Raw genomic sequence first — 22,062 nt, 5'->3', positions numbered from 1 at the left:
TGTGAGAGATCAATCCTTGGTCCTTTCACATTACGGAGATTTATAGTCACATTACTTGCTTATCGTGAGTTTTGTTAAAATTTTCATTGCGTCGTCATTTGACAACTCGATCATAGATGGAATGATGTGATATGAAGGCTCGATGGCCTTAGAACGACCAATTTTGCTTTATAAGCAGAACATTTTGAGCTTAATCTCAAGCATCTCCACATTCAAGATTCACTATTCTCTGTTTTGTCAGTATGAATACATTGTAATTACATCAACTTGATCACAAGTGATGTGTTGTAATATAAGGAGCTCTATTGCCTATCGGCATACGTTTTTGATTACTCAATAGAAGACCGTGGGATCAATCCAAACTTGCTCATGTTGAAGGATCTTTAAGATCTCCATTCAGCTTATCGTTTACCAAAACGAGTTCTGCTGCAAACCCAATCCATTTATCCAACATCCCACTTATTTCTCATGAAAGTGCACTCACTCAGAAATGATTACCGACTTCGGAATTTTTTTCTGAATTTTCAACAGCTGAACTTGTCGGTTAAAATCAAACATTTTAATTCATTAGTTTTAAAGCTTCAAAACAAGGAAAAATTCATCGCAATTGCAAGACTCGGTTATTTAAATAAAGCTGACCGTGTATTGAAATTAAATTTGGTGATACAGCTTTTGAAATGAGGATAAGATAAGACTGAACGTTCAGCCGTTGAAAGTTCGGTAAAACATCACCGAAGTCGGTAATAATTTTTAAGTGTGCAGAGGATTTCTCGGCTCCTATCGAAGCGAGTGTAACGTCTAAACATTCCTTTCTTGACATGCGTTCGGACGCGGCCGACGCTACTATTGCCTAGTTTGTGATCACCAGTTTTTACATGATGAGGGTGAATGCTATTCCCATGCATCATCTATTGGTTATCTGTGTAATTACAGCTGATCTGGAAATAACGGAGTAGCATCTACGGGTGGTCAATCATGCTCATACAGCACAAGTTGTGTATGATCTTGTTAGTGGAGCTTGACCAAGTTGCTCTGATAGGATAGCCCACTGCTATGTGTAGACGCCTTTCTTCTTGAGTTGTAGTCTCAATCATCATCACCATCATCATCAGTGTTCATATAGTTGCATAAGATATAGCAAATTATTGACATGTGAGCCTGTACGAATAATACGCATAAATTTCCGCTGAGAAATATCCAAAATAGAATCAAGGGGATCACGTGTGTTCACTCTCTCCATGAGATGTACTTAAGGTTGGCAGCGTCCCTGGCAAACCAATAAAATTACGCCCCTCCTCAATTGGCATTGCCTGTATTTCACATATTATTTTAAGTTTATAATATGTTGAGTTAAATAAATACATCCAGCAATACTTTTTGTTTTTATCAGTTAAGAAACGATTATTCATTCTTATTCGCATTCTTATTCGGGGCACTAAGTAAGAACATCCTATGACGGATAATTTTGCTTCGGCTTTTCAGTCTTCAAGAAAAAGCGCTGATTACAGTATTATCATCGCCAACGTTTCGATCCAGTGGTTGGGATCATGACACCCCTCTCTAAACAGACATCCATCAGCTAGGTTGCAAATACTCATGTCAGCTAAAACAATGTTTTTTTTTTATTATGAAATAATTAGATACTATGATCATATTTTGAATTGGTAAGATACAAGAAGAGGTTGCAAAGAATGTGTTTAACATATTAAACCTGTTTATTTCACTTCAGCGATTTTTCACACACTCACTCACTCACTCACTCACTCACTCACTCACTCACTCACTCACTCACTCACTCACTCACTCACTCACTCACTCACTCACTCACTCACTCACTCAGCGATCAGCAAATCGCTGATTGTGACTCATAGAAAGCAAAATTTACAGGTTTTATGTTACAAACGCATACTTTGTAGCCTCTTCTTGTAACTTACAAGTGAACCATGTCATCATACCATTTTTTTGGTTTTATTATTTCGAAAAACATAATTTTAGCTGAAATGAGTATTTGCAAGCTTGTCCATCAGTAGGCCAATCACACAAACCACACAAACTGATTAATATCGAGCCCTTATGATGATCCCAGCCCCTGGTTAAAATTTAATCAAAGTTTTTTTTCTTGAAGACTGAAAAGCCTATACAAATTATCCATCACTTAAAATAAATTCAAAATTTTGCCTTTAACTACAGAACTGGTTCAAAATGTCATTCAAATCAAATTCTGAAGCGGTTCACGCCGGAACGTAGTGGCTCATTTGGCAACGTATATAACTTGTTATGGTTTTGAAATAGCTGCAGCTGCTTTCAAACGATGTCACTGTAACAAGAAGCGACAACACAAAAATCTTAGAGCCGTTTCGATGATAGGATAACTTTTTGCAAGACTATTTTCAAGCATACAAAATGTCCAAAGGAGTCGAAGAGCTCAGGTCAGGTAATAGTTCTTTCATCTGTATTTGAAATACTTCTATCTATGATACATCCTCCACTATAGTGGCGCCGGTGGTGTAGTGGTAAGTGTGTTAACCTCTCACCCCAGAAGGCCTGGGTTCAATCCCAGTCGGCGTCGCCGGGATGTTCTGAGGCATAAGATCTCTGATCACGCCTTCCTTCGAAAGGAAAGTAAAGACGTTGGTCCCGGTTCATGAGTTGATGGGTCGAAAGGTAGGGTCCAGGTGTGGGAGCTGCCTCCTTGGCGTCGGTAGCATTGGTGCTCAGCACGGAAAACAAGATCGACGGAAAACAAATCAAGGAAAAAAAAAATGCTCCCCTATATCAATATCAGAATAATACTTAAACCCGAATTATATCAAGACCTTCTTCAATTGATGCAGGGGAATAACTGTCAGTCCGTTCGTAATCGTAAAAGATTACTGCTCTACGCATAAAATGTTATCAAATGTTGTCAAATATGGGGGGCTCGATCATTTTTATTTTTATTTGAGTTCTTGTTTACGCAGACGCTCAATAGATTTTTCATTTGCGTACTGGATAGCACGATCATCTCCATTTTTTTCATCTTCTCAAAGATGTCATGTAGCCTCTGATAAATATAATTGTCATATCTATGGTGATTGTTCATGATTGCAATGATTCGTTTACCTATTAAATAGGTAAGAAGTTTATCTATTACATATGTAAGAAGAAAGAGATTTATCTTTTTAGAGCTGAAACTACTTGTCGTTTTACGGCCATCTTGTATCGAAATGTTCTTTTAACGTTACTTCCAAATAGGAATGAAAAATACTCCAACGCGTAGTTGAACTATTTGAATCAGAGGTTGAAACGGTCTACGTTTTTTACTACACTCGCTTCGTTGTCATGCGCGACAGTCTGTTTGTATTCGTACTCTCATGCGCTACCGTCGTCTCTCTTACACAACACAAACAACAACATTGGAGCAGGAAGAAAATTTTAAAATAACTATCATATGACATGTGTGATTTCGTTCTAATTCCTTAATTTGGTGTAAATTAAACCATTTCTGATCAGAAATGTTATAACTAGGACATCGTTGCTTACTATTTTCAGAATTCACACAAGCACAACATCAGCAGTTCTTATTATGAGAAAAACTAAAATACATACATTAGTGACGGTCTTCGGTGACAGTGTCGTATGACAGAGCCTCTCATATGACATTTTAGTTTAGTACTGTAATTTGATAGCTTGTTTTGCAAGTGTCGGAAGCAAAGGCTGTCAATTATCACAGAAAATGTGTCGACTACAGTGACTGCTTACAAGACTGAATTGAATATTTGAACATCTCTTGTACAGTTCCAAAGAAAGTAATCACTGTATACTGGCTGCGTAATATCTGAAAAGATTTAAAATATGAGCAGTGCAAGTACAGCAGTGTAAATTTCTGAAGGTCAATTGCTGATTTGAGCACCCCTGGCCAGGGCCACTTTCGCCACCTCCTCACTACGCCCCTGCTCTCCCCTATGCTTTGGATACCCCTGAGAAACCAGTATTTGCCTAACATCCAAGTATATCCTTCTGAAACTGCAGAAACCCTTTAACTTCAAAAAAATTTGATGATTAGAGACTTCTTGACCACAAGCTAATCTTTTGAAATTCAATACATTCCACTAATCTGAGAGCTTCAGAATTCTTCGGCAACCCTTCGAATGTCTGGAGCTGCAGCTATCTTTAAAGCTGTTTGGAACTCTTACAAATTACAATTACGCAGAGAATTCTCAAAACTTCCATCACATCATAACCGTAAAACTTGGGAAAAACTAAAAACTATCAAAACTTCGTGAATTTTTGGTTTTTATACAATATTGTATAATTTAAATTTATAAAATATTAAAACTCTTGGTAGCTCTGATAATCTGAGAAAATTCCACATATTCAAGTGGAAGAAGTCTCGCAACTTAGCACTCTGACATTCTTTTTGGAACTCCAGGAACATTGAGAACGTTAGAATTTTTCCCAAATACTGAGGTGTTTCACTCGAGCACCACGAGCTTCTGAAGCTTTTATCTCGCAATGCATCTTGGATTCTCGGGAGGTTCTGGTATTGCTAGAGCTTCAGCAACGCTGGAAATTGTGAACGGTTTTGATTGACAAGCCCCCGAAGAAAATGCCTAAAAAATATTCAGACTATTCATAACAATCATCAAATATTAATTCTTCTATTTGCTACACAAACATTTTAAGATCTCCTGCAGATTAACACAGCGAGAGCCTCTCATAGCAATGGTTCCGAATGCATCCACTCATTTGAAAACAATACCAACCTCCAATGTTTTCTTCTTTTTCAGACCGTCAAATACAACTGGACCGTTGCCATGGAGAGTGCAATCGACTCATCCTTCTTCTGGGGCTACCTGGTCACACAGGTGCCCGGTGGTTTCCTAGCATCCATGTACCCTGCGAATCGAATCTTCGGAACGGCAATCGCCTGCTCGTCTTTCCTGAACCTGCTGGTACCAGGTGCAATGGCACTCGATCCGATTGCCCTAATCATGGTCCGTGTACTGCAGGGTCTGGTGGAGGTAAGTAGATGCGAGTGGGGTAGTACATAAAGAGTTGTAAACCATCGATTATATCCATAGGGTGTGACGTATCCTGCCTGTCACGGTATCTGGCGCTTCTGGGCTCCCCCACTGGAGCGGTCCCGACTGGCAACGATGGCCTTCAGCGGTTCGTACGCAGGTGTGGTGATAGGTATGCCAATGTCCGGTATCCTGGCTGGGTGGATCAGTTGGCATGCTCCGTTCTTCTTCTACGGGCTGTGCGGTTTGTCGTGGTACTGCTTTTGGCTGTGGTTGTCGTTCGAGAAACCGCGGCAACATCCAAACATCTCCATAAAGGAACTGAAATACATCGAAAAATCGCTAGGAGAATCGGTGTCACTGCCGATGCCGAAGATTTCCACCACTCCCTGGCGAGCGATGGCCACATCGATGCCGGTCTACGCCATCATTGTGGCCAACTTTTGCCGCTCGTGGAACTTTTACCTACTGGTACTGTACCAAAGTGCATATCTTAAGCATTCGTTTCAATTCAAAATTGAAGAGGTAAGAACTCAAACCGTGGTCATCGTCCCTTGAGTTAGGTCTCAATGATGATTTGCAAATTTCAGACTGGTATTTTAGGAGCACTGCCACATCTACTGATGACAATTATTGTACCGTTTGGAGGAATGCTTGCCGATTACCTGCGGAAATCGGGAATTATGACGACAACCAACGTGAGGAAATTGTTCAACTGTGGAGGCTTTGGGTTGGAAGGATTCTTCTTCCTGGTAGTGGCACATTCGACTAGTCCGGTGAGTTGCTTGATCCGCATAGACAAAAATCATTCCAAATAATGAGGGTCAATTTTTCGCAGATGGCAGCCGTGACGGCACTAACGTTAGGTGTAGCCTTCAGTGGGTTCGCCATCTCCGGCTACAACGTGAACCATCTGGATATTGCACCTCGCTACGCCAGTATACTGATGGGAATATCCAACGGCATCGGCACCATCGCCGGTCTTATATGTCCTATAGCGATCGATCATTTAACGAGGGGACAGGTAAGTGAAGTCTACCTTGATGCGAAATTAACTCAATTCCACTCAAGTCAGATGAAACTCATAAACGTCAAATTACATTGCTTGGAAACGCAACTCCCCTTATTCTATCCACCCTACTAAGAAGAATCGGACAAAACTCCGTCTTTTGTGCTCCCGTTTTCTACCGTCAAGCTCTTTATTTCCCCGTCCCGATGCATCCCATTTCAGATAAATTAAATTTGTTATGATGTTTTACGCTTGATGATTTTCAACAATAAATCACGAGAGCTTGAAAATGCGAACAGTAGCGACGTCTACCGCTCCCAGTCTCTCCCCTTTCCCGATCTAAACGCCTCATAAATGGAAAATCACAGACTTTGCAATAAAAGCGATCGTCGGAAGCAGCGCCAACCCTCCACCCATCAACTGCCAGGTCTTCCCACTTCATAGAATCGGTGCGACAATAACGCAAAACAGCCGGCGGTGGTTCCGGGGTTGAACGGAATGGAAACCCTACGCTGCTGAGCCTTTCAGCGATTTGGTACTTTTGTGAGAGTTAGATGTGCATATATTTTGCTTTCTCAAACAACAGTGAAATATTTTCACATGTAAACAGGGTTTGCTTTAGTTGGGTGTGGCAGTTGTTTGACTCCATTCGAGAAATCTGAAGTTGCAACTCAATTTACGATGACCGACTCGCATCCAGTGAGATTAAAGACAACTTGAGATCTGCAAAGCATGTTAAATCAAGCCGACGGGAAAATTGGCCAAGTCATTATGTATTAGATGCTGACGAAATCCAGGATAAGTATATAATAGATTTGTAACAGGTTTTGACGTAGGAATACGTCTTTGATTTCTATATGGAGGTACACTTTGTAAGAACATAAAATGAAACGTGTAACGAAATTATGAAAGAGGTTGAACGTTAATAACTCAGCTGCTCAATTTCAATAATTTTATCATCAATCGATCAGAAATATTTCTACATATTGATAGCTTTCGACTGTTGATATTCAACAAGAAACGATTGAAAAGTGGTAAATGTCAAGCATTGTACAAAATCGTCGAAAAAACTATCAAATCCACCAATTACGTACATGCATATGATGCTTCCCCAACACTGTCATCAGAGAGTCGTTAATAGACCAAACAAGTCAAAGTGTCATTCGCCTCCAATCTTCGCGTGTGCGTGTGCAAATAGAAGGCAGTGCTGAGATTCGTGATTGTCATTGGTAGAATTTCGCGCGATATTGACAAAGTTTGTATTCACATAGTCACTGATAGACTCTCATGTTTTGATTAATTACAAAGATTCACCAGGTAACAAAAAGAGTAATTTCGTGCATTCTGAGTCTCATTATTGTTAGCCCAGCAGCTCAGGACATAAGTGCTTGTTCATATTAACGGCTCCAAGTAATTGTTTTGCTCAAGTCATTTAATTTCATTTCAAATTTAATTAGTAAATAAATCTGCTTATGTTCGTCACTGACAGCAGAGACACTAAAAATTGACATGGTTTGCCTTGAGGATGACTGTTAGCTCAAATGAGTGACTAAAGCAAAATTTTGAGTATCGCCGTGTATTGTCGAATTTTTGCGGCACTGATAGGGAGGATGCAATTGCGTAGCATTTTGCAAACTCATCTCCATATTCAGAACCACACGCCCCCAACGAATACACAACATGCTCTCCACAGTTGCAAGCTTGTAACCAAACTTGGAAGCAGGGATGCAAGTTTTTTTTTTTTTTTTTCTTTTGGTTTGTTTTTTCCGTCGATCTTGTTTTCCGTGCTGAGCACCAATGCTACCGACGTGCCAGGAAGGCAGCTTTCACACCTGGACCCTACCTATCGACCCATCAACTCATGAACCGGGGACCAACGGCTTTACTTCCCATCCGAAGGAAGGCGTGATCAGAGATGTTATGCCTCAGAACATCCCGGCGGCGCCGACTGGGATTGTACCCAGGCCTGCTGGGGTGAGAGGTAATCACGCTTACCACTACACCACCGGCGCCGTTAGGGATGCAAGTTATTCTGATCGATTCTCTTCATCGACTTTCTGTTTCGGTAATAACTCGACGGCAGTCTTCACGAAACATAGATGGCCTTGAGCTAGAGTTTCAATTTCTTCAGTGCACGTTCATTGAACGCGCGTGTTACCTTTCGAACTCAAGTGTACTCTGCACATCGAATGTGATACTTCGTACCTGCACGCAAGTGTGAACATTGAGGCTTGCTATGTTGCAACAGGAAGGGCAGACGAAATCTATGAACGCTTCTTATACACCTGTAGCCTACACATCTTTGAGAGTAATAACAGACGAGAGGTGAACAAGCTAGTCTGATTGACTTCAAAGTTCATGGTTCGAGCGTGTGAATTGTTCCATTTTATAATTCTTGTTAATATCATTCATTCTTTCCAACGCCAACGCCTTGAATAAGAACGATGTTTTTTAAACGTTGAAGCAAACGATGTGCGGACATAAACGTTGTTGAAGTGTGTGTATGAGAGAATGCTTATGTAATGCACATCAGTGAAGTTGGTGAAGTGGTTGAAACTAGGGTACTGATGTCAATATCGGTGTCATTTCTTGATTTTGTTACTAATAACTTGTACAGACTGTTGTACTACCGTTGTACTTCTTTAAGCTAGTATCTTAAATTGTACCTTTTGAGCTACTCGATTAAAGAAGTACATACAATGCACAGCTAAAAAAAAGTAGTGTAAATTTCCGTTACTATGATGCACATAAATGGAGCGTAATAAATCATACAAATTTACATTATAAATCGTGTAAATTTATAAGACATGTCATGCAATATTCCATATATTGTATGCAACTTTCCACCTTTGTTTGCAAAATTTCTTGCAAGCTGCTAGTTTACGTGAAAAGGAAGTTTACATGCACGAATGTTTGCATGCATGGATGTTTACATCACCAGTAAAATTCAGATTTTTTTAGTGTGTGGTACTGCTTTGTATGTTTGTCAATGATATAAGGAATCCGATGTTGTCTGACAAACGGGCGTGCCTTTAGAGGGTGCTGTAACTCTTCGAAGGAACATTTCAATTAAAATCGGCTCCTTGATATGAAAACAAGAATGACCGTATCAAAACCGAATGCTTCATCATTTCTCAATAGTTATGGAGTTAAACGATATGCAGAGGGAACAAAAAGTGGGGAGGTGCCTTACATGATAAGTATGGAAAGATGCGTGACCTAAGAGGGCGGTTATTATTTTTTTCTCCTTTGGTTGGTTTTTTTTTTCGTCGATCTTGTTTTCCGTGCTGAGCACCAATGCTACCGACGTGCTTGGAAGGCAGCTCCCACACCTAGACCCTACCTATCGACCCATCAACTTATGAACCGGGGACCAACGGCTTTACTTCCCATCCGAAGGAAGGCGTGATCAGAGATGTTATGCCTCAGAACATCCCGGCGGCGCCGACTGGGATTGAACCCAGGCCTGCTGGGTTAAGAAGGCGGTTAGCAATTTGAAAATATTGTGCACGACATATTTAAAACGTCCTTTGTACTAAACGGCAAAGTTCGTCCACTTTTTTCAAGGTTAAGTAGAAAATTATTAATTAAATTATTTTTTGAACCAAATAATCAAATTCACATCATTGTGAAACACAACATCAAATAACCAGTCGGAGAATTATTTATAGGATTTGTTGAAATTTACTTACGGCAGCAAATTTACTTACGGATAGCACATGATAGCTTCACAATAACAACCGCTTCCGGGGCAATAACTTCCTTCCAATAATAGATATTCGGATGAAAATTAGTTTTCCACTACGCTGAAAATGTATCGCGTTTTCCAGTCACCCAATAACAACGGAAAGCAAAGCTGAGTCCAAAAACTAACGGCGAGTTGCTGCGCTTAAGTTCGAACGTTGTATTTCAAAAGCTGAAGCAAGCGATGTTCGAACGTAAACATTGCATTCATGCTGGGGTGCAAGATCATTTTCCTGAGTGCATGCGTGAACATAGACAGATAAGTGCAAAAGCCTGCTTGCACATCAGTGCTATGCTGCACCTTGAAGACTGCTCGACGGCAAACACATCCATTACTACGTTTGTTGTTCTGGATGATAGAAGAGCATAGCAGAAATAGTGCGCAATAACTATGTGAAGCCATGGTCTTAAAAAGACGTAATCGATGAAGATAATTGACTATCACCCCTCTGCTTCTAAGCCACTTAATTCAGTCGTCTTCATAGCAATGAAAACAAGCATCGCACCGCTTTTGGTTCTTGGGTTACACTTGCTGGTTGTAATTCTGCTGTTCGACATTTTCGAAGGACTACCAAAAAAAAATGAAATTACACTATTTTCTAGGGACACTGATATTCTGCGGCCTTCCAACCTGTCGCAGACACCAGTTCAACCCCCGTCCAGCAGCAGACGGGCCGAGACTCTTGAGAGTGCCCAATAATTGAACCGAAGAAAATGGGATTGTCCGGTCCGATTTTCCAGCAGTTTTCATGCTGACTACACGGACGATTCCGTCTTTTCCTTGATGGAGCTTTGTTATACGACCCAAAGGCCATTGCGCTGGTGGGAGATTTTCCTCCTTCACAATCACGATCTATCCTACTTGCATTTTAACCGGAGAACTGCAACTCTTCTTGGCTCACGATTGCAATTGGGCGAGATATTCCGGATACCATCGGTTCCAGTAGCGCTGATGCAGCTATTGAGTGCGTTGCCAGTGGTCTAGACAATTTTTCGACTCCGGAACAGCTTGGAGATTCGAGCCAACAAGGAAATGGCCTGATGTTAGAACTTCGAAGTCGGCAGAATCGATCGGAATCGGAGTCAAAAGACGAGAAATTAACCACATTTCGATTTGTGCAAACAAAGTTGTCATCCCAAGTAACAATTATGGTTTTACGATTGTTCTGTAGACCATGATTTAGACTTTAAAACCACGATAAAACTAGCAATGTTACTTGGGATGTGCTCAGGGCATAGTGACGTCTGACCGATTTTTTGCAGAAGATGATGCGTACACGATTTCACGGCCGCCTCCCACAGTCCTCCGAAATGTGGAGCACTTGATAGAATAAACTTCCACTGGATTTCTTGATCCACACACCAGTGGAATATGGTGTCTGGATCAGTGTCATTGGGTTCCAGCATGTCATAGATGCGGACGAGTGAATTCACTGCTCCCTTATAGGCCGTTTCATTGTCAGAATGAAGTTCCTGGATGCGACCACGACGAGCGACAAAGCGACGGAGAGCGGTAAGAAATGCTGGCGTTTAGAGGACTGATACTAGTTTGATATGAACGGCTCTTGTGGTGAAACACACGAAGATCGCAAGATATGCTTTGATCAGTGCTACGCACTGGGAACTTGAGAAATATTGGACCACATTAATCTACCCCACTAATGGAGAATGGACGAGCTGGTACAACACGACGGCTTGGCGCGGAAACATTTGAAGCATCGGTGATAGGTGTAGCTAAAAAGATCTCTTGCTTCAATAACCCAGTCAGCTGGGGTTCAGCATGGAGGAGAGTCTTATGGTAGTGTTCAGAAAGCAAACGGGCCAACCGGTGCCTGGCCGACAGAATAATAGGATGTTTGCTTGCTTCTTGAACATCAGCGTTGGCAAGTCGAACACCGACACGAATAAATCCGCTATCCGCATCGGAGGAGTCTTCACAATTGCTGAGCTGCTGAGATCTGCAAATTCTTCCGAATATAGCTGTTGTTGAGCTAATAGGTACGATCGGAGGCTGTTAGATCAGCTGTTGTTAGACATAGTGATGATTATTTAGCGAACTTCCACACTACAGCATGAATTGAATGAATGTACGTGATGCAGTAGGCAGCTACTCGGCGCAGTTTGGTGTACGAAGAATAGCGGGAGAACAACTGATCGACAAACTGGTTTTCATCGAGAGCTAGTGATACTAGGGTGATCTTCCGTGCTTCTTCAACGGTTGATGAAGATTTTTCTTCCGGAACAGTGGCCAGTGGTTCGAAGGCTGTGACAACCATGGCGGTCCGTTCCACCATCGTGACTGGTTTTGAAGTTCGGTAGGTGTCAAGCCACGAGATAGTTCATCAGCTGGATTTTCAATACCGGCAACGTGTCTCTGTCTTCAATTGAATCGTTGATATTCGGTTCGCGACGAAAGTTTTCCACAGTAGTGGAGTCTGACCAGAAGAAGACTTCAGCGGTGAATTTTATCGAGTGTTCTACTTTTTGGAAGAGTCTGCTCGACAGAACTGTGGCGCAGAGTTCAAGTCGAACGATGGAGTGTTTGGTAGCGAGTGGGTCCACCTTTGATTAGACGTTAGAAGTTGTACGATGTCGCTCTCGAATCAGACGTAACAGCATGTCCCGTAGGCTGGCTCTGACGCGTCAGAAATCAAATGTAATTGCATCCGAGGAGCAGCGGCGAAAGAAACGAAGTGGGAAATTCGTTGCTCAGATAGCACGTCAAGCGTTGCATGATATGTTTCCATTCGTCCTGCATCTTCGATGGAAGAGGTCTATCGCAGTAGTATGGATGATCATCGTCAGCTTCCACAGTTGCTGCATAAATATTTTTGTGGTCACGATAACAGAACCAACAAGTCACAGAGGATTGAAGAGCAATATAGGATATCACCTTGCGCTTGGTAAGAATCGGTGTTGCGATTGGCATCTGAAACAAAGCATGTCTGTTTTTGTGTCCCAGATTAATCCCAACGTTGACACCGCTTGACCGCCTTGCAGATTGCGAAAAGGTCGAATTGCTAGATCCTCAGGTGAGACGTCTTACAAAGTTTCCGGTACGTTTGACATCCATTTTCTAATAATTTGGCGCCGTTTTTCGATTGCGGATTCGAGATTGTCCGCACCCGAGAGAAGATCATCCACGTAAAAATCTTCAACTACGGCTTCAACAGCTTCTGGATACTTGTCGCCTTCGTCCTTCGCTAATTGTTGAAGTGTCCATGTTGTCAGAAACGGAGCAGAAGCGGTGCCGTACGTAAGCAGTTCGTACGTGTCGAGAGGATCAGTCGGATTTCTGCAAAACACGATTCGTAGGAAGTGTCCACATCAGGGATGAAGGCAATCACGTGGAAGCGGAATCGAATGGTGATAGTGACGAGATTTTGTTTCACGGCTGGACCAACGAGACGTGTGCCGTTAAGCAATATTCCTGAGGAGGTCTTGCAGGACACGTCGGACACCACACGTGCTTTAGTGGTGGAGCTGCTCTCCTTAAATACCGGTTGGTGTGGCAAGTAGCAGTGCAGAATTTCGCCGTCAACTACATTGAGTTTATGCATGTGACCAAGGTGGAGGTATTCTTCGATGAACGCGTGGTACGTTTGATTTAAGGCGGGATCTCTTGTGAAGCGTCGTTCGAGGCTGTAGAATCAGCGGGTGGCAATTGCTTTAAATTGCGGATCTTCGGACCGAAGAAGGCGAACGACGTACCTTCCTGAGTGAGTTCGGGTGGTATTAGTGGCATGAATATCTTCGCATTCCTTCCCGAGCAGGAGAAAATACATTATGGATACCAAATTCAGGTATGAAAATAGCATAACTGGCAACCTAAACATGGTATTGACGAGGCTGACATAAGAGGTAAAATACCAAAAACAATACCTCAAAAATGTTCTACGAATAACGAACTAGTAATTAATGTAGTTATTATAATAACTGACGAATAACAGACGCTTTTTTTGATGCCAGAATACCATAGTTTGTTATTTTGAAGGTCTTCTAATACCAATTCAATAACTCTTTTAGGTGTTATTGTCTAAAAACTAAAAGATCACATTTTGTTACTCTGGTATTCATTTGATATTTTACAAAATATTTCGATTACTAAATAATTTCAAAACAAAGTTTTATACCACAAGCATACCAAAATAAGGTATCATACCACATTAAGATATTCATATGTTATCGGTTAGTAATCGGTTCCTGCTCGGGTTTCCTCAGTGGAATACGTCGGGCCATGATCGACGGTTTGTAGCTCCCATAAACGTTGAATTGCTGAATCGAGAGATCGGTCGACGGTTGATAGGTCCAGACTGGTGGTACGATAGATGTTTTCCCAGAAGCAGATTGACAAACGGACCGGTGTGGATTTCATGATAGCAGTCTCCACCGATAATGATGTCGATCATGCCCGGAATGTTGAAATGCGGATCGGCTAGCAGAACATTTGGCATGTTCCATGTAGCAGTATTGATAGAGATTGTTGGTAGATTAGCGGTTGGCTTCTTCATTATTAGAAATTCGAGTGTGGTAGAATAGGAGCTTGTTCGTGACTTGATCGTGGCAATTGGATTCTCCAATTCCAGCAACGGAAATTTCCAAGGAAGCTTGACGGGTGGCCAGTGCGTTTGCCAGTTTCTTCATCGCTGCTGAATCGAGTAGGGCTCTAATACGAATTTCTTTTCCGTTATTGTCGACGATGGTCAGAACAACCATTTCCACTAGGACCGTACTATAGCGTGATTGAACAAAGAGGTTCACTTCAGGTGGATTTGACGATGCAGTGGTTCCCAAGTTCCTCAGAATTCGACGAGTTGGCAGAAGTCGGTTTGGTTGCAGGATTCGGTGTGATCTTTGGAGGAGCAGCTTGGTCATGCAGCACCGTGTAGTGCCTAACCTGACACGTGCTGCACGAGAACTTAGATTTGCAGATCTTTGCTTGATGATTTGGGCGAAAGCAGTTCCAACAAAAGCATCGCTAAGGTTGGCGAACGTTGGACATTGATAGAGTTGGTGCTTCTGTGAGCAGGCATGGCATTGTAAAGCGTTTGAATTGGATTCATGCGTTGCAGCCAATGGACTTGACGGAAGCTGATTTCTTCGGAATTGCGCCGGCCACCTTTATGGTAGCCCCTTGGGAACGATGCTGTAGATCACTGGAAACTGACGAGTTGCATGCTCCCAGGAACGCAGCGTGGATGCATCGAGCTTGTTACAGAGGATGAAGGTGAGTGGAGTGTCCCAGTGCTTTATAGGCTCACAGAGTTTGCCCAAAGCCTTGACGTGCCGCTGAAAGTCGTCGACTAGAGTATTCAGCTCCTGTGCCGAATCACACTTCATCAACGGTCCAATCCTCCAAGGAGTCATTGAGGAATCGTATATCGTAATAGCTTTTCATTAAGGCAATCACGCATAGTTGTCCACTTGAATATCAATACTCTCAAACGGCTTTTTGGCATCTCCTTCTAACGACTGCATCAGGTATTGAAGCTTGTTTACAGTCGGAATTTCATCGTTGCTGTGGATTATGGAGAGGAAATTATCTCGGAACGATATCCAGCGTGATTCTTCCCCACTAAACTTCGGAAGGTCGATTTTTGGCAGACGATAATGGAAGATAATTGAGTTGTGGACCGAAGCGAAGGAAGGTTACATCGTAGAGCTTAGAAGAGGATGATTTCGTTCCCGTTTAGACAGCAGAAAGCCCTTCACCCTGCATAAGCGATTTTCAAAACCAAAGTTGTTATACTGGGATAGACCAACAAGCCAGTGTCATTGGATTCAGGTTTAATTGGGAACTACGCCGCTAGAGGTGCTTCACTTTTATGTTGCTTATGACGGGCACTATAATATTTTGATCATAGGTCCAACATAGAATATTTCGTGATCCTGGCCATATAGAAAGTTACTGTCTTCAGCAAAGTTGTTCAAGTGACCAAATCTTTTCGGATGGTGGCCATATTAGTTCAGAACTCTCTCACTACGCAGCGCTAGTGTGCATGCGAACTTCCTACATAAACTGTATCTCGAGAGCCTGGCCATATAGAACGTTGCTGTCTTCAGCAAGTTGTTCAGGTGACCAAGTCCTTTCGGATGATGGTCATATTATTTATGAACTCTCTCACTACGCAGCGCTATTGTGTACATGAACTTCCTTAATATGTTATTTCTGGAAAGCTTGTCCATATAAGATGTTGCTGTGCAATGTGAGGACACGAAACGAAATAGGGATGACGTGTAGAGAGGCTGTAAATCGATTTTGGACGCCATTTTGAAATCCAATATGGCGGTCATCGATTCAAGAAAAACTGTCAAATACGCTACAATATGGGTATTTTCGGAAAAGGGGTGACGTGTAGAAGCTGGAAATCGATGTCAGACGCAATTTTGGAATCCAAGATAGCGGCCATCGGTTCAAGAAAAACTGTCAAATACCCTATAATATGGGTATTTCCGGAAAGGCGACGACGTGTAGAGGCTGTAAATCGATGCCAGATGCCATTTTGTAACCCAAAATGGTAACAATCGGTTCGAGAAAAACTGTATAGCTCTATATATTTAAACAAATGAGATCATCCACCACAGCCTCTATTAGTGAAAATCCCATAAGCTGTCTGTTTCCTTATTCGCGGATAGCCCGGCAAAAAGGACCCGGCCATAAGGGATACCGTTAAAAAGGAATCCGGCAATAAGGATTTCTGACTGTAAGTGGGATTCATCATCTGGGGATGTTAGTGGAGACCGCATGAACCGAGGATGCGATATACCTAGCTGCAGTCCAATGCAAGAAAATTGGAGACCGAAAAATGAGGAGTGTATTAGTGAGTGAAATTAATTATGTCGAAAAAAATTGGAAAAAGGTTGCCGAATAGACTCAAACCACAAACGTTTCGATTCCTGTACTTTCTCGCTTACGAAGCGCTCCTCTCATACTCAACTTCGTATGATTTTTCTACTTGAGAGATTCGAGTCAAGTGTGTGCGTCGTTCTACTATGTTATAAATAAAAATATTACTGGTATAGTCAAAAGCGTAGATAGAACACAAAATAAAAAAAAAGACAAAAAACCATTACATTGCCAGCAAGATCAACTTCTAACTAACATTCATTGTAATAATTTTTTGGTTTGCGTGTACGAATCGCGGATCCGCTAGAATGCCACCCCGTGTATTCAATTCAATTGACACGCACTTCACCGTGGGATTGGGTATCACAAGTTTACGGAACAGTCCATAAAATCACTCACGCACTACGACCGACGGAACATCTCGGTTTGTTCACAAACTGTGGATCGTTTCGGATCTGTACGATGAAATTAGATTGCCTTGCACTGTGCCACACTTCATTACTTTCGTCAACGATGGACGAAAACAGGCTAGCTACCGAATGCTCCTGCTATTTATTGGCAACTAATTTTAGATATAAGAGTTGGTTGTTGATTTTCCTACGGATCGATAGAAGAGGTTTCCTACAGTGATCACGTATGATTGTTGTGTCGGTTAGAATTCAATTGTGTTCAATCTAAATTAATATTACACAAGTAACCAACAAGCTCGCTAATCGCCCTTTTTGAAATATAATGCTGATATACGGCTGATATAGAGTTGTAAAGCCTTATAACAACCTTATATTGCAAAAAGGGCGATAAGAGTGCTATTAACGGGCATGGTGGTTACTTGGGTAATTAATATTTACAAATTCCATAAAAAGTGAACTATTTACATACTCATGATCAGTGTACTAGGATTGGGCGATCTTCAGAGAAAGATCGATCTTGATGAATCGATCTTATATTTGGCTTTAGAATCGATCCACTGATTAAATCGGTACCAAAGAATCGATCTTTGGTAGATCGATCTTTTGATTTTTTGTGATACGCTTGACTTTTTAATAATTATTATAGCACTGCAAAAACTATTTCTGTTCGCCACGAGGGTGATGATGGATTTTTAATATTTTATTTTATAGTAGATTAATTTAAAAAAAAGTAGTCTACAAAGGTTTGAGCCTCGCGCGCGTATTACGGATATAGAGGACTGAATTTAACATTTGATAAAAAAAAAATGCAATTTTGAAGCTTATTTGAAAGATACCTTGAGTTAATAGTAAGTTTTCTGGCAAATGTTAGGGGTTCGTGAGCATTCCTGACATTGCTGAAAATTATGATAGCATCAGATTGCAGGGTTACTAGTGTAATAGGATGCTTTGTTGATTGTTCATTAACTCTTGATTGCTTGTAATACTTATGAATATTTTAGGTGGACAAAAAGGCGAACTAAGAGGTGGACGCCTGAGCTTTTCCACTTTTATATCGCTGTGAAGCAACTGTAAACTTTAGAGGGAATTTATATCTGTAACTGAAACCAGTTCGATTTTGTTTGCCAACCTGGTTAAAATGTCATATTCAATTATCTTAAAGATAAATCGTCCAGCTCAAACCTTTGTAGGGGTAAGAGGTGGGACCATCATCATCATTTACGTTGGTACCCCAAGGAATTCTTTCCTTTATAATATTCAATTAAATCACCGGCCAGAAATTTTTCTTTGAATAAAATGCCCGCAAATCAACTAGCAAACGAAAACAAAGAAGAAATGAATGTCACACTTGCTCACTGGCAATGTGTGTGTCAATTCAGTTCGATTGCCACGGAGATACAGAATGATTCATTAATGATTGAAGTTGCTGTATTCGTAAATATTGGGAATGTAAATAGTGACGTCATTGTAATCCAGCTAATAACATAGGGAGCGATGCTGATGTTGACGTTACGTTTGTTAAATTTACCACGAAGTCTGGGGTTGGAGTAAATCGTTTTTTTTTTCGATGTAAATGCTCTTAAAAAATTGAACACATATTTTTTATTGACGATCGAAAAGATCGAATGAAAAAATCGATTTTTCGATCTTTTCGTGGACAAAGAATCGATCCGAAAAATCGGTAATCGGGTTGAAAAAGATTGCTCTTCCAAAGATCGATCCAAGATCGCCCAATCCTACAGTATACCTTCCGTAATTACCTTTCATTCATTTCATTTAAAAAAAAAAGCCTCTAAAATTTTGCGATAAGGAACAGATTTTTACGAAATTCTGAAAAACACTGTGTCGTTTTGCTATGGAATGGTTGCAAATACTTTATTACTCTTTATCTACAGCTAACCACGTTCAAAGCAAAGGAATGTTATGTACTAAGTATGTGAAACTACGATAGAAATCATTCCATATCGTCATAGATTTTAACTGATAATACATTGGAATCAATGGAATAAATAAATCTTCTGACATATTTATATTATCCGATAGGTTGAATCCAGAACCGGATGCCAATTTATTTCAGTATTTTCTAATATTGCATCGAAATAAATTTGGTAAAGAATTAATAAAATCTAAATTGATGATGGCTCACTAACCCTATCGGAATAGGGGAAAAGAAGCTAGTTGCCCGGTTGCCAAGGATAGGATATTCCACATTGTTACCATGTTTCACATTCTTTCCACATGCTCCATTGTTCAGTGTTTTGTGGCCATCGCAACGCACTTGGAAACCAGCATCATTTTAGATGAACAGAATGAAAACGTTCTTTGTAGGGTTGCACAACATCCTTCCTTTCGTATTCTCTTCCCCTCCTCCGTACCATCGTTGGTATCAGAAACCGACAGTGAGCATGCATAAGGGCGTATACGCGATGATCGATTCTCTTCATCGTTTTTCTCTTTGCATTGCTCCAGCTAAGCGAAACAATTTTTTAGAATTTGTTCAATGCAGAGTTTTAACAGGTTGTACTGGCTATCGTACCGATAAACGTTAAATCTAGCGAGTTAATAACAAAAGAGAAAATCGATGAAGAGAATCGATCATCGCGTATACGCCCTTATGAATGCTCACTGTCGAAACATTCGTTCGTTCTGTAAAGCACTGACTGATGGCATCGCAATTCCACACAGTTGGCATGAAGCCATGTGAATGTCTCAGTCTATCAACAAGTAACAGATTTATGAGTTATGTGAAGAATGCCTTCCCTGTCCTAATGGGGTTCCGTTTGATGGGGGGATGATCTGAGAGTTTTATTTAATTGATTGCCGTTCTTTACTTCCAGCCCAAATCCTGCTGGTCGACGGTGTTTATGATAGCAGCCTCGGTACATATGGTGGGTATCACCTTCTACGGAATATTTGCCTCCGGAGAGCTGCAACCGTGGGCAGAACCGACGATCGAAGAGCAGAAAGCCTGGGATCCGGTAGCCTCGGGGTACGAAAAGGAAACGACATTCAACGATCCCTCTGGCGGCGGAGGAGCAGCAGTTGGAGCACTAGGTCCAGCAGCCGCCATGGATCCTTCGGCACAAATCAACAGCACCAAAACCGTAAGCTACGGTGCCGTATCGCACGTGGCTGGCAATCCGTTTGCCTATCCCAATGTGATTAGCGAAGAACCGGTGCAACCGGAAGCCAAGGACTCCTACTTACACGGCAATCCGGCCGAGCGTTCGTATTGACCTGCTCGATTCAAGAAAACCGTAACGTTCAGTTTGAATTAGGTAGTGTCGATAGGATCTTGCGAACACATCAGAGCGACGCAACGCAATCCAAGTTTTGCTTCGTTTATTGTGATCTTAGGTAGAATACCGTTTCCGTACAAGTTTCACTGTGGAACGAATTATCTGTGTTAAAAAATATCGACGAAGGTGGGATGGGCGTCGAATTAAAATAGCAACAAAAGTGAACTGTTCAGTATTTCATGGTAAAATATCAAAACATAACTCTATTTCAGGTGATGGCTCGACTAATATCGTGGAAAGAATGGAAAAATTAACCCTGCTTAAGCAATTACAATTTAGATAGTACTAACAAATACTTGAGCAACTGATGGTGTAAGATCAAGATTATTTTAGTGAAACCAGAACTATATTCAAATCAATCAATTCAAATCGGTTACTTGAAAATAAAATTGTAAATATTACTGTGAAATAAGAATATGGCGAAGCTTGTTAAGCATTATAGCGCAGAGCATTTGTTAATCCAAAGCACGAGTAATGCTTGTATTAGGCGAGAATATATATTAATCATTACCAATGATAGGGTTAAGTTAGTGTACAATAGTCCGGTGTTCTAGTTTTAACCGTCATAGCATCCCATTACTTCCACAAATCGAAAGGTGAAGATCCGGAAGAGTAAGTAATGTCTATTGTAACTCAAGAAAGTATGCTTTCGGTTTTGTAAAATACGCGAATTTCTTTCAACTAAAAGAGTCAATTTTACACTTGTACACTGTAGAAACATAGCTATCGATAATGACGGAAGGAAATGGTAGGTATGAAGCAGCCGGAACCGACAGCCTGTACTGCACAATTGTACTGAAAATTTAATCCTGATGAATGTTGGTGAATGATAGCGTCTATAATGGAAAATCCTGTAGAACGGGAGCGAGAAGTAGTAGTAATTTCCATTTAATTCCACTGCCTTAATTAAGGTAATGGGATTAAATAAAAAAAACTACCAATCCTTCCCTCCTTCTTTATCAAGGTAAATTTAGTTTATGGTTAAGAGCTGAGGGGTTCAGATGATGATTCATTTTAAAAGCTGCAGTATTTGTAACGGAATTTTTTACAATTAATAACTGTTGAACTGTTTTTAATATGTTTTTTTTTTCCTTTCTTCATAATACGTTTAAGAAGTGCACAATTTATTGATATTTTTAGATGAAATCACAATTTTGATGAATAATCCAAAAATATATTCTGTGAAAATGAAGAAATCTTCATTAATTTTTCATCAATGACAAAGAATCACTTGGTAACAAGAATTGTAATTTTGTGCTTTCTCTTCACATTGTTGTTATCTAGGCAGTTGCGAACGTAGCTGCTACACTGCAAAATATTCCGAATTTTAATTGTGATGTGAAACATTCATTCTGAAAAGCTTGTATTTAATTTCATGCAAACGAGCATCTTGTAAGCAATGTTGTTTACAAAGATAGGCTTTTGAATACAGAATTTGCAAAATTTCATGAAATGTCACACGATTTATAATGTATACTTATATGTGCATACACTGCCTAATTGATTTAATTTCGATGATGTGACACAAAATCTGCACATGTTCGTCACTGACTACATTGTCACACGGTCAATGACACGAGAAAGTGAAGAAAGGTGTTTTGTCAATATCACCGTAAATGGTCGATATTTTTCAGCACTGCTTTAGTGCATGTGTTATTTTGAATCCTTAAAGCAATTCGAATTGCAAGGCTAATTCTGCATAAACATAACTGAACCCAAATAAGCTCAGCTCTAGAATAATGTTGCCTAA

At 40.8% G+C, this 22,062-nt stretch overlaps 1 protein-coding gene across 1 annotated transcript in view; it reads left to right on the top strand.

Moving 5' to 3' along the window:
* The window catches only part of VGlut (Vesicular glutamate transporter), a 37,602-nt gene extending 15,785 nt beyond the window's left edge, over positions 1-21,817 (top strand). The window contains exons 3-7 of the mRNA XM_065235556.1: positions 4,770-5,003; positions 5,064-5,528; positions 5,594-5,779; positions 5,842-6,027; positions 19,851-21,817. Of these exons, the coding sequence (XP_065091628.1) occupies positions 4,770-5,003; positions 5,064-5,528; positions 5,594-5,779; positions 5,842-6,027; positions 19,851-20,249 (1,470 nt within the window). The 3' untranslated portion in view covers positions 20,250-21,817. The remainder of the gene's footprint in view (positions 1-4,769; positions 5,004-5,063; positions 5,529-5,593; positions 5,780-5,841; positions 6,028-19,850) is intronic.
* Positions 21,818-22,062: the final 245 nt, after the last annotated feature.

This window comes from Ochlerotatus camptorhynchus, unplaced genomic scaffold (assembly GCF_037179485.1).
Source record: "Ochlerotatus camptorhynchus isolate MF236.1 unplaced genomic scaffold, CSIRO-AGI_Acam_v1.1 ptg000494l, whole genome shotgun sequence".
In the NCBI taxonomy this organism is placed as follows: domain Eukaryota; kingdom Metazoa; phylum Arthropoda; class Insecta; order Diptera; family Culicidae; genus Ochlerotatus; species Ochlerotatus camptorhynchus.
This window is presented reverse-complemented; position numbering and strand designations above follow the sequence as displayed.